Below are 12,228 nucleotides of genomic sequence, written 5' to 3' on the forward strand. Positions count from 1 at the left end.
ACCAGGACAGTGCCCTGGGCTGGCAATGGGATCGGAGGGCACCGAGGCCTGGGAATGGGGTCAGGCCAAGGGAATGCCCGGGAGCAGGGGCAGAAGCAGGAGCAGGGCCGGGGATGCCCGGGAGCAGGCCAGGTTGCACAGGACCGGGCGGGGGTGCCCGTGGCTGGAACCAGACCGGGGAGGGGGGCTGCCCAGGACGGGACCGGGGACCGGGACCCGACCCGGAGCGGGCTGTGCCGGGACCGGGTGCTGGCGCGGCCGCAGGTGCGGGTGCGGAAGCGGGGGGAGGGGGTGTGCGGTGCGGGCGGGTGCGGGTGCGGGTGCGGGTGCGGGTGCGGGTGCGGGGTGCGGGGCGGTGCCGGTGCCGTGCGGGGCGGCCGCGGCGGCGCTGCCGGGTGGCGGGGCGGGGGGCGGTGCGGCCCCTCCTCCGCCGGGGCCGGGCCTGCGCCGCTTCCTGCGGAGCCGCCGGGCGCTGGGAGCAGCCGGCAGCCCCCGGCGCGCCGCGGCCCCGGGCCCCCGCCGCCCCCCGCCCCGCCGCCCGCCCCCCGCCCCCCGGCGGGCCCCGGGGGCGCCGCCGCCGCCGCCCCACGCTGGCGCAGAGGCCCCGGGCCCGGGCCCGCCTCGCCGCTGAGGATGTCCGGAAGGCGCCGCGGGCGGAGGTGTGCGCCGACTGCAAGCGCCCCAGGTAAGGCCGCCCCCCCCGGCCCGGCCCCGGGCCCCCCCGGCACGGCCCCGGTGCGCCGCCGCCCCCCCCGCGGCGGGGCCCTCGCCCCTCCGCCCCCGGAGCCTGGCCGGAGCCTGCCTCGCGCTGCCAGGTACGGCTGCGGGACCCCCCGGTGAGCCCCCGGAACCCCCCCTGCGCCCCATGGGTGCCCCCCGGTACATCCCCAGCACCCCCCGGGAGCCCCCTCTACATCCGTGGTGCCCCCCAGTAACACCCCCGGCACCCCTTGAACCCCCTCTGCGCCCCATGGTGCCCCTGGTACGTCCCTAGGACCCCCGGGAGCCCCCTCTGCGCCCCATGGTGCTCCCCAGCACCCCATGAGCCCCCTCTGCGCCCCATGGTGCATCCCCCCCCGGTATGCTGCCAGAGAGCCCTTGTGCATCACCCGCACCCCACAGCGAGGCCCCTTTGCACCCCCTGGGTGCCCCAAGCCCCCCCCGGTGAGTCCCTCAGCACGCTGTAGCGCACACCTTGGGGACCCCCACTGTGTCCCCCACTCTGGGCCCTCAGAACCTCTGATGCACCCCCCAGTGCGGCACACTGGTGAGGCCCCTGGGCCCCTTTGGTGCACACCCTTTTCCCCCCTCTAGGAATTCTCCCAGTACACCCCAACATGACCCAGATAACGCCCCTCGTGCCCCCTCGTGCACCCAGTGTACCCCCTGCTGCACCCAACGCCCCCACGCGCTACCCACAGCCTTGGCACCCCTCAGCGCAGAGGCTGCTGGCGTGGGCTGGGGGCGTGGCCAGTTGATGGCAGCAGCACCGAGGACCCCAACAGTGGTGGGATGGGGGACACGCACCCTCCCACACCCCCAGCCAGCACCCACACCGGCCAGATCCGGGCTTGGTGGTGCAGGCGGGCTGAGCCGGCGGCCGCTGCAAGCCGGAGCCTGAGCCTGGGCAAGACGATTCACATCCCCAGCAGTGCCAGTGCCCGCAGCCCCCGCACCAGGCATGAGCCCATGGGTGTCCGTGGTGGGGCTGGACCCCCAAACCTTCCCAGTGACAGGGCCGGGCCCCCAAACCCTGCCGTGGCCAGCGCGGGTGGCCCCACGGCGATGAATGAACGGGGCCGAGAGTGGAGGCTCGCTCGGGAGGCTCCGCTGGGCGCCGGCCCCGGAAAGCTGCCCGCGGGCCAAGGCTGTGCTGAAATTATTCCGGCCACGCGCCAATGGCCGGATCCTGCCAGGAGATCCAGCGGCACGCGTGGGCACGGGGCTGGCTGGCCTCTGGGCCCGGCCCCTCTGCTGGCGGGCAAGTGGGGGCACGGGGTGCCCGGGGCGGTGCTGGGGGAGGTTCCCTGCTGGGGCAGGGGGAAATGGAAACCAGTTTCTTCCAATCTCTTATCGCCTGGCAGCCATGTGAGGAAATGAGTTATAAAGTCCAGAGGCCGCTTCCTACCACGTTGGGAGCACCCGCTGCTGGGGATGCACTGCCTGGCCCTGCGTGCTGGGGTGTGCACGGAGCACCCTGGTCCCTCTGCCCGGGCTCCCTTACGCCGAACCCCGCTCCGCTGGCTCCATGCGGCGGATGCCAGCTGGCCCCAGACCTCCCCTCCCCAGTGTGGGGCCGAGGGCTGGGGGTCGCAGCGCAGGGACAGAGGTGTGCCGGGGCTCTGGGATCCTCCCAGGGTTTGGGGTGTCCCCGTGCCAGCGCTCCCTGAGCCGCTGTGATGTCCATCCGCATCCCGGCCACCCCCACAGTGGGAGGGGGTGCCACCCCAGGGGGGTACCCTGGGATGCTCCCGGGTTGCAGGGCCGCAGGCAGCCTCGCCGGCGGCCTCCCCCGACAGCAGAGTGTCCCTGTTCCCCGGGCAGCGCCCCGTGGGCAGCGGGTGCGAAGGCACAGATGCCGCCACACCGGCTGCCAAGGCGCTGCCATCTGTGTGCACCCGGCTGCCAGGCTGGGGGGGCTACTGCTCCCCCCCCAGCCACCCCACCTCAGCTCTGGGGGCACTGCAGCACTGCAGAGCTGGGTGCCCCCCAAAACGGCAGCCCCGGGGCTCTGGAGGGGTGCTTGGGGAGGGAGCTGGGACCTTGTGGGGAGGAAGGACATGGGGAAAGCAGCTTTCTTCTGCGGGGGCTGCGGGGCGGCATCACCCCCCTCGGGGCACCATCACACCCTCTGGGCCATCGTGGCTGGCCAGTGCTGCGCCCCCGCTGCAGACCCTGCACCCCTCAGCCTTGGGGCTCCCCTGCTGTGGGGCGTGGCAGTGTTTGTGTAGGCCCTACAGAAATCAGGTGTGGTGGGGGCTGGACAGAGGCTGGCAGGCCCAGGGGCTGTCAGCATCATCACCCTGTGCCTGGTCACATTGCTATGGGAAGGGGGCTGTGGCCCCGGCGGGAGGGTCCCCAAATCCTGCTTTTGGTGCTGCCGGGGGCAGCTGCTGCCCCACAGCCATGCTGTGGGGCTGGACCCCACCCCAGGCCAGCCCCATGCCCCATTTTTTGGGGTGCAGGTGTGGGGAGCTGCCGGCCAACGGGGAGCGGGGCCCCCGCGGGTGCTGGGGCCTGGTGCCAGCGCGGGGCCGGCGCGGCCACTCAAACAGCCCTTTGTTCCCGGTGGGGACACAAAGGGCTCCAGTCCGGCTGGCCAGGGCCGGCAGCCGGGGCTGGGGGGGTATGGCAGTATGGGGGGGGCCGTGGCACCTGCCCCCAGAGCCGGGCTGCCCTGCGGGGCTGGCCTGGGATGCAGAGCTGGTGACCACTGTCTATGGGAGCCCACAGGCTGGGGTGTCCACCCACTTGGGGACATGCTGCCACCATCCAGGACCCCCCCCAAAAAATGCCCAGCTGGGGCTCGGGGTGCACGGCTTCGCTGGGTGCTGCAGCAGGTCAGGGTTGCCCCTGCTGGGGGTGCGCTGCCACGGGGCTGGCATCCCCCCCCCCGCCACCGGCGCCGCCCTCCTGCTGGGGGAGGCCAAATCCTGCCCCCCCCTTCTGGCTGGTGCCTGGTTGCTATGGGAAACCTGTGGGTTTCCCCTGGCGATGGGCTGAGCCCCTCGCTGTCGCTGGGGAAACAGTTGCTTGTGGCAACGCATCCCCCCCCCCCCCAGCAGCGGGGTGGATGGGGAGGTGATCGCCTGGGGAGGGGAGCTCCGTGGTGGGGACACCGGCTGACAGCCCCGTGCCACCCCCCAGACCCTGGCTGGGCCTCCATCAACCGCGGGGTGCTCATCTGCGATGAGTGCTGCAGCGTGCACCGCAGCTGGGCCGCCACATTCTCCATCGTCAAGCACCTGCGCCACAGCCCCTGGCCCACCACCCTGCTCCAGGTGGGTGCTGGCCCCACAGGGACGTGGGGGGGGACACCACGTGGGGACCCCCCGTGCCCACCGGGCCCTGCCTCTCCCCTGCAGATGGTGCACACGTTGGCGAGCAACGGGGCCAACTCCATCTGGGAGCACTCGCTGCTGGATCCGGCCCAGGTGCAGAGCGGGGCGCCGGAAGGCAAACCCCCAGGACAAAGTGCAGTAAAGTGCCCCCCCGAGACATGGGGAGGGGGTCTGCACCAGCCGTGCGCCCCTCCCCTCACCCTGCAACCTGCCACCCCCCCTCCCAACCCCCCCCAGCCCCACCAAGTCCGAGTTCATCGCGCCAAAGTACCAGATGCTGGCCTTCGTCCACAAGCTGCCCTGCCGGGACGATGATGGCGTCACTGCCAAGGACCCTCAGCAAGGTGGGACACGGGGGTGGGGGTGCAGGCCCTCCCACCCCCTTGGCTGTGGGGACAGATTCCCCCCCGCCCTTACCAGTTTTCCCCTCCGCAGCAATTGCACTCGAGCGTTGCGGACAGGGAACCTGGAGACCCTGCCTGCGCCTCGCTCTCGGCTGGGCGCCAGGCCAACTTCTTCCACCCGGTGAGGCGCTGGCAGGGCTGGGGGTCCCTGGGCAGGGTGCTGGCTGGGTGGGGAGGCCCAGCACCACGGCTGGCAGGCAGGCAGGCTGCGGGCTGAGGCTGCCTGTGCCCCGCAGGAGAAGGGCACCACGCCGCTGCACGTGGCCCGCCAAGGCTGGCCAGATCCTGCAGGCAGAGCTGCTGGTGGTCTATGGTGCCGACCCCGGGGCGCCCGACGTGAACGGCCGGACCCCATTGACTATGCCAGGTGAGGGTGGGGGAAAGGGGGGGTCACCCCTGCCTGCACCCCCACTCCTAGGGTGGGCATCACCCCTGCCCGTCCTCTCAACAGGGCAGGCAGCCCAACACGAGCTGGCGGAGCGACTGGTGGAGTGCCAGTATGAGCTGATCCGAACCGGCTGGCCTTCTACCTCTGCGGCAGGAGAAACCGGGGTGAGCGGGGGGGTCCCGGGGTGAGGGGTTACACCGGGGGGGGCACGGGGCCCCGCTCATCACCCCGCTCTTCGTGCAGACCACAAGAACGGCCACTACATCATCCCGCAGATGGCCCGACAGGTGAGTACCCAGCGCCCGTGGCCACGCTGCCCTGTCCCACGTCCCCCCCAGCGATCCCCGCTGGGCCGAGGGGGGGACCCCGGTCACCTGCCTGTGATGGTGCTGGAGCATCCCTGGGGGGGGGGGCGGGGGGGGGTCCACGTGCCCGCGCGGCGTTTAACATCCGCCTTTATCCTGTTCTTCCCTCCGCTGCCTTCTCCGGAGCGGCAGGGTGCGCCCAAAGTGCATGGCACAGAGGTATTGTCCGCTTGGCTCTCGGCTCCAGGGGCCCCCCCCGTGCCACCGGCATGGGCCCCCCCTGCAGCCCCAGCCACCTGGCCCAGCCTGGCACCTGGGGAGGGGGGTCCCCGCTCACCCCCGGCCAACTTGTCCCCCTGTGCCTGCCCGCCAGCTCTGCTTGGTGAAGCCCGCCATGCCCGGGGGCGGGGGGGTGTCCCCTGTCCGGTGGGGTGCAGCTGGGGATCTTTTTGTGGGGATGGGCCAGGAATAACCCCTGCTTTGTGTCTCCCCCCTCCCCGCGCCCCCCCAGCCTGGACCTCTCCGAGCTGGCCAAGGCAGCCAAGAGAAGCTGCAAGCGGTGAGTAGGGGTCAGTGCTGGAGGGGGTCCTATCCTGCCCGCTCCCCCATCCCGCCTGACGCCGTTCCCGCTCCTGTTGCAGCTCAGCAACCGCCTCTTTGAGGAGTTGGCCATGGATGTCTACGATGAGGTGGACCGCCGGGAGAACGACGCGGGTGAGCGGGGGCGTGGGGGGCTGGGGCTGGGGGTGGCAGCTCCCGGGGGGCTGTGACGGGCGTCACGGCGCGGGGAGGAGCAGCCGGTGGGGCCGTGGCCGAGCCCCGCGCTCCCCCCGATCTGGATGCGTCCGCTGGGACCCGCAGGCCCCTCCTTCTTCATTCCTCCGGCCGGGAGGTTTTCTCGGCCGAGGGGCCACCGCTGGGTGCTGGGGCTGGGGTGCTGCCAGAGGTGGGTGCCGGGACCCCCGGGGGCGGGGGCTTACCCCAGAGGGGTGCCCTTCAGCTGGGGGTTGGCAGGGTGGGGGCCACCCCATTCCCGTGGTGGGGGTGGGGCACTGACGGGCACACCGAGCCCTCTCCCTGCCATCTGGGGGGGTTGGAGAGCCGGTGCCCCAAAGGGTGAGGAGCGGGGGGTCCCTGCTGGGGGGCGCGGGGGGGGGACCTCGGCCCTGCAGGGTGGCCGGGGGAGGCAATTCCCGTCAGCCCCCGGCCGGGCTCTGCTCCCAAGCCCAAAAGGCTGGCCCCCGCGCCCACGCCTGCGTCCTGCCGGCTCCGCCGCCGCCTCCGGGCCTTGCAGCCCGCTCGTTCCGGGGGGTCTGGCCCCCGCAGCCCCCCGGGGGTCTGACGCTGGGTGCCTGCCTGCAGTCTGGCTGACGACGCAGAACCACAGCACGCTGGTGACGGAGCGCAGCGCTGTCCCCTTCCTCCCCGTCAACCCCGAGTACTCGGCCACACGCAACCAGGTGAGCCCCCCCCCCCAGGCCCCGTGACCCCCCCCTTGCACTCAGACCCCCGCTCACCCCCCTCTGCCCCACACCCCCCTCCCAGGGCCGGCAGAAGCTGGCCAGGTTCAATGCCAGGGAGTTTGCCACCTTGCTCATCGACATCCTCGGGGAAGCCAAGCGCCGGCAGCAAGGGAAGAGTCTGCTGAGCCCCACAGGTGAGGGATGGGGAGGGAAGCAGGGGGCACATTCCCCTCCTGCCCCTGCTCAGCACCCCCTGCCCTCCCCCAGACGCCCTTGACTACTCGCTGCGGAGCCAGAGTGACCTGGACGACCAGCACGACTACGAACAGCGTCGCCTCTGACGAGGACACGGACCAGGAGCTGCTGCGCAACGCCTCCCGCAACAAACCGCGCCAGGGTGAGCCCTGGACCCCCGCCCCGGCCCTGCACCCTGGCTCTGGGACCCCGGCGCTGAGCCCCTCTCCCCACAGAGCATGGACTCCTCCGACCTCTCGGATGGCCCCATCACGCTGCAGGAGTACCTGGAGGTGAAGAAGGCTCTGGCCGCCTCCGAGGCCAAGGTGCAGCAGCTGATGAAGGTGAACAACAGCCTGAGCGATGAGCTGCGCCGGCTGCAGCGTGAGGTGGGTGCGGGGCCGGTGGGACTCCCCCTTCGGCATCCCCCCCTCCCCTCGCTCATTCCTCCCCTGCCCCGCTGCAGATCCACAAGCTGCAGGCAGAGAACACGCAGATCCGGCAGCAGACGGGTCCCGCGCACCCAACCCCAGCCCCCAGCGAGCGGCCGGAGCACGGGCACCCCCCGGGCACGGGCCCCCCCCCACCGGCGGGACCGCCAGGCCTTCTCCATGTACGAGCCCGGGCTCGGCCCTGAAGCCCCTTTGGGCAGCCGGTGGAGGAGCTGGTGACGCGGCTGCAGCCCTTCGGCACCGGCGTGAGTGTGCCGGGGTGGCGGGTGGGTTTTGGGGTGCGGTGGCCCCCCCAGCCCCCACAGGGTGCTGGGTCCTGTCCCTATGGGGCCGTAACCTTTCGTGTGTCGCCAGGAGGTGGAGGACGAGGCTCTGTACTCCATGCACATCCCGGCCAGCGTGTACCGGGTAAGGGGGCCGCGGCGCGGAGCGGCTCCTGCATGGGATGTGGTGGCCGTCGCCCCTCCAAGGACGTCCCATCCCCCCGCTGCCCTGCACCCCCTGGGTCAGGCTGGGGACCTCCTCGAGGGGACGGCGGCCGTGGGATGTTCCTGCATGCAGGGCAGCGGTGTCCCCTGTGCTCGTCCTCCCCCTGCACGTCACCGGGGTCGGCTCCGGACCCTGCTGCGCCCTGTTCAGCGCCGCTTTCCTTCTCTTCCTCCTCCAGATCCGGAAAGGTCCATCTGCCTCTTCGGTGCCCTTTCCCCCATCCTCCCCCCTGCTCTCCTGCCCGCCTGACAGTGCCCGGCACATGGTGATGTACTGGGGAGGGGGGGCAGCTCCTGGGGTGGGGAGACCCCTGGAGCTGGGCAGGGCTTGACGCTGCTGCTCTCCCCTCCAGAGCAAGCTGGACCGGCACGGCAGCGGCACTGACAGCGACTATGACAACACGCAGGCGGGTGAGGTCCTGATGAGGTGAGTGCTGGGGCTGGGGGCTGCATCGGCAGCCCCCTTAGGGGCATGGGGCCATGCTCCTGGCACTGATCCCAGGGGGTTGGTTGGTCCCTGCAGCATGGAGGGGAAGCGGTTTGTGGAGCTGAGCAAGGACGAGGACTTCCCCCATGAGCTGGACCCGCTGGACGGGGAGCTGGACCCTGGGCTGCCCAGCACTGAGGACGTCATCCTCAAAACTGAGCAGGTCACCAAGAACATCCAGGAGCTGCTGCGGGCGGCGCAGGAATCCAAGCATGACAGGTAGGGCTGGGGCACAGCCTTGGGGTCCCTCGGGACCCCCGGGCCAGGGGGATGTGTTCACACAGGGCCATCCCTGCCACTGCCCGTGGCCAGGAGCTGTTGTCCCCGCTCAGTGCTCACCCCTTCTCCTTGTCCCCAGCTTTGTGCCCTGCTCAGAGAAGATCCACTCGGCTGTGACGGAGATGGCATCGCTCTTCCCCAAGGTAGGAGGGGTTAGGGGGTCCCTGGGGTGGGGGGGGTCCCCACCAGGCACTGTTGACTGCCCCCGGCATGGTTCCTGGTGCCGTTCCTCTGTCCTGCTGCAGAAGCCAGCGCTGGAGACGGTGCGGAGCTCCCTGCGGCTGCTCAACGCCAGCGCCTACCGGCTGCAGAGTGAGTGCCGCAAGACCGTGCCGCCCGAGCCAGGTGCCGCCGTGGACTACCAGCTCCTGACCCAGCAGGTCATCCAGTGTGCCTACGACATCGCCAAGGCCGCCAAGCAGCTGGTCACCATCACCACCCGTGAGAAGAAGCAGTGAGCGCTGACCCGTGTCCCCCCGCACCCCCCCAGCCCCCCGTGCTCTCCATCTCTCCCTCCCCTCCGGCAGCAGCCGGCACCTGGGGCGAGCACGGCTACGAGTGGCCTTCAGCCCCTGGGGAGTCGGGGCATGGGGTGAGGCCCCCCCCCTCCCCCTCCCCCCAACCTCGTCCCCCCACGCCACCGAGGAGCTGCTGCTCAGCCTGCGGGGTCGGTGCCTGCATCCCCCCTGTACAGACCCCTGCCTGCCCCTGCGCAGCCCGCCCCGCGGCGCATGCCTAACTTATCCTGTACATAGCCTGTGTAGCTGTCCGTGGCGGCGGGTGGCGATGTACCCCCCACCCCCCACAAAGCCCCTCGCCGGGCGGCCGGTACCCCTGGGGCCGCCTGCAGTGTTACACTGGACTGGGGCGCCCGTGGGCCCCCCCTCCCCGGGCGTCCTGCCCCACCCCCCCCCGGGGCCGCGCTCCCTACTGTAAGATGTGTCCTTGTACATTTGTATCAATAAAGGTGTGAGCATCGCATGGGCCCCTGGCTCTGGTGGTGATGGGGGGTCCTGCCCGGCCTGGGGCATGGCTGAAGGGGATTCGCTACACCCCCCCCCCCAGCACCAGGCAGGGCTCGGCCACGTGTCCCTCCCGTTTCACCCAGTCCCCTTGGCCCTGGCTGGCGGCCAGTTACGCCATCCCTGGCACAGCCCCACTGCTTGCCCAGCCCCGGGGCAGGGCCTTCCCTGCACGGCCCCGCCATCACCCGCCGAGCACCGACCGACCGACAGGGCTGCTGGCCGGGCCTCCCGCCACCTCCATGGTGTCCCTCGAGGGTTTGGTGGCCGTGGCCGCCGTGCTCACCGGCCTGGCTCTCCTGGCTGGGCGCCTTTGGGCAGGGAGGCTGGCGGAGCCCGGAGGCTGGAGAGAGGAGGAGGAAGAGGGGGTCTCCTTCATCACCGAGGATGGCTCGGGGCGCTGCCGGCTGCTGTGCAAGCCCTCGGCGCTGGCCCAGCACCTGGTGCGGAGCTTGGGGCGCTCAGCGGCGTTGTGGGGGGGCCACTGGCCGTGGCCACGCTGGCCCCAGCTCCAGATGCTGCAGCAGCTCCTGCAGCCGCCCTCGCCGGCGCCGGTGGTGGCCCGGGAGCTCCTGCAGCTGCCTGACACGGGGCTGGTGGCCCTGGACTGGCTGGTGGGGCCATGGGGGGTGACAGGTGGCGGCGGGGGGGGCCCCAGCCCGGTGCTGCTGCTCATCCCCAACGCCACCGGCAAGGTGACGGGGGGGCTGCTGCAGCTGGGGTTGCGGGCGCTGGAGCGGGGCTTCATCCCCGTCATCTTCAACCGCCGGGGCCACAACGGCTGCCCCCTTACCACCCCCCCGGCTCCAGCCCTTCGGGGACCCCGGGGACCTGCGGGAGGCAGTGACCTACCTGCGCTGCCGGCACCCCACGGCCTCGCTGCTGGCCGTCAGCGAGGGCTCGGGCTCGGGGCTGCTGCTCGCCTACCTGGGGGAGCGCGGCTCCTCCAGCCACCTGGCCGCCGCCGCCTGCCTCTCCCCCGTCTTCCGTGGCCGGGACTGGTTTGAGGCCGGGATGCCCTGGCTCTACGAGTGGCCGCTGCTCCTGCACCTCAAGCAAGGACTCAGCAGGTCAGTGGGGTCCTTGGGGGAGCTGGGGAGGGGGTACCCCGGGAGCCCCTTGGCCATCCCTGGGGGGAGGGGGGCTGCATGCAATGGGTGCTGTTGCCGGCACCTGGAGCCCCAGCATGAGGGGAGAGATGCTGAGAGCAGCAAAACCTGCTGGTTAATGAACACCAGCCTGCAGCCAGCTGCCACTGGGACCAGCTTGGCCACCATGCGCTCCCCGACCCGGCTGGCACTGGGGCAGCATCTCGGGGGTCCCCAGCTGGGCGCTGCCACCTCGGTGCGGCAGTGCTGGGTGGGTTCAAAAGCCCCTGTGGTGCACTGGACCCTGACGGGGGGGGCTGAGTGGGGCTGGCCACCCCCAGCACTGCTGCTTGTTCTTGAGTCTCTGCCCTGTGGGGCACAGACCCATGGCTGGGCGGGGGGCTGCGCAGCTGCCACCCCCATCCCTGGGTTCTGGGTCTGTGTTGCCCAACACAGCTGCACTGGGGCCGGCCAAGCCGGGCTGGGCCAGGAGATAAACTGCCCTGTGCCAGAGCCTTGGGGAAGCAGCAGCTCCCGGGGTGGTGCCGATACCTGGGGGGTGGGGGGGTGGGGGGGCAAAAGTGGGCTTAAAAATGCAAGTAACCCCCAAACTTTGGGGCAAACGGGTGCCAGGTTATGCTTCAGCAAAACCAGGGTGGGTGCATCCAGGCAGAGCCTTTACTGCAGGGATGGGGAATTGCTGGGAGGTGTCTGTTGGCGGGGGTTGGTTGGGCAGCAGGGTGGTCCCCCCCGCCTTTCCCACTCCCCACTGCAACCCCTGCTGTCGCAGACCCAGCGCAGCGTGCTGGCTGCCTCCCGTTGCCATTGCCATGGCACTGGGCTTGTGCTGGCTGTGCTGTGGGGACCCCCCCCCATCAAGGGGCTGGGACAAGCCCTCCCAGACCAGCTCCAGGCAGGGCAGGGGGAGCTCAGCAGCCACCCCCGGCCCCCGTGTGCTGGGCCACGGCCAGAGCACAGCTCCCAGCCCACGGCAGCCCCCCCATCCCCGCAGGTACGCGGGGTCCCTGGCCGAGGCGCTGGACGTGGACAGGGTGCTGGGCAGCCGCTCGCTGCGGGAGCTGGAGGAAGCCCTCTTCTGCCAGACCAAGAGCCACCCCACCAGCTGGGAGGCTTACTGGGAGCGCAACGAGCCCCTGCGCGACGCCGACGAGGCCGCTGTGCCGGTGCTGTGCCTCTGCAGCACCGACGACCCCGTCCGCGGCCCCCCGGCCCGCAGCCTGCCCCTCGAGCTCTTCCGCAGCAGCCCCTACTTCTTCCTGCTGCTGACCCCGCGCGGGGGGCACTGCGGCTTCCCCCGGGGGGACCCCGGCCGCTGCTGGGGCCACGAGGCCGTGCTGGAGTATTTCAGGGCCATGGGCGAGTTTCTGCGGGCAGAGGAGCGGAGGAAGGGGCTGCTGCGGTCCCGCAGGTTGGGGGGGGCCCACCGGCGAGCCCCCCGTCTTCACCTGGCAGAGGTCCTACACCCGGTAGCAGCGGGGCGGGGGGTCCCCGTGCCAGGGGTGGGGGAGTGGGGGCTCAGAAAGGCAGACAGACACT

General features: G+C 71.4%; 2 protein-coding genes across 2 annotated transcripts in view; both read left to right on the plus strand.

Moving 5' to 3' along the window:
• Positions 1-9,545, plus strand: part of GIT1 (GIT ArfGAP 1) — a 9,795-nt gene extending 250 nt beyond the window's left edge. The window contains 28 exon segments of the mRNA XM_056322844.1: positions 3,862-4,001; positions 4,086-4,163; positions 4,165-4,199; positions 4,299-4,395; positions 4,397-4,405; positions 4,497-4,586; positions 4,702-4,731; positions 4,733-4,832; positions 4,917-4,972; positions 4,975-5,017; positions 5,097-5,132; positions 5,663-5,721; positions 5,800-5,872; positions 6,521-6,618; positions 6,704-6,815; positions 6,889-6,947; positions 6,949-7,002; positions 7,004-7,018; positions 7,092-7,244; positions 7,322-7,411; positions 7,413-7,493; positions 7,496-7,552; positions 7,662-7,715; positions 7,975-8,061; positions 8,149-8,222; positions 8,319-8,501; positions 8,641-8,704; positions 8,807-9,545. Of these exon segments, the coding sequence (XP_056178819.1) occupies positions 3,862-4,001; positions 4,086-4,163; positions 4,165-4,199; positions 4,299-4,395; positions 4,397-4,405; positions 4,497-4,586; positions 4,702-4,731; positions 4,733-4,832; positions 4,917-4,972; positions 4,975-5,017; positions 5,097-5,132; positions 5,663-5,721; positions 5,800-5,872; positions 6,521-6,618; positions 6,704-6,815; positions 6,889-6,947; positions 6,949-7,002; positions 7,004-7,018; positions 7,092-7,244; positions 7,322-7,411; positions 7,413-7,493; positions 7,496-7,552; positions 7,662-7,715; positions 7,975-8,061; positions 8,149-8,222; positions 8,319-8,501; positions 8,641-8,704; positions 8,807-9,019 (2,240 nt within the window). The 3' untranslated portion in view covers positions 9,020-9,545.
• Positions 9,546-9,564: 19 nt separating this feature from the next.
• ABHD15 (abhydrolase domain containing 15) lies at positions 9,565-12,225 on the plus strand. The gene is given in 4 exon segments (XM_056322719.1): positions 9,565-10,380; positions 10,382-10,653; positions 11,684-12,101; positions 12,103-12,225. Coding segments are annotated over 4 exon segments (1,566 nt in total). The 3' UTR covers positions 12,163-12,225.
• Positions 12,226-12,228: the final 3 nt, after the last annotated feature.

Source organism: Falco biarmicus, chromosome 1 (genome assembly GCF_023638135.1).
Source record: "Falco biarmicus isolate bFalBia1 chromosome 1, bFalBia1.pri, whole genome shotgun sequence".
Classification (NCBI taxonomy): Eukaryota; Metazoa; Chordata; class Aves; order Falconiformes; family Falconidae; genus Falco; species Falco biarmicus.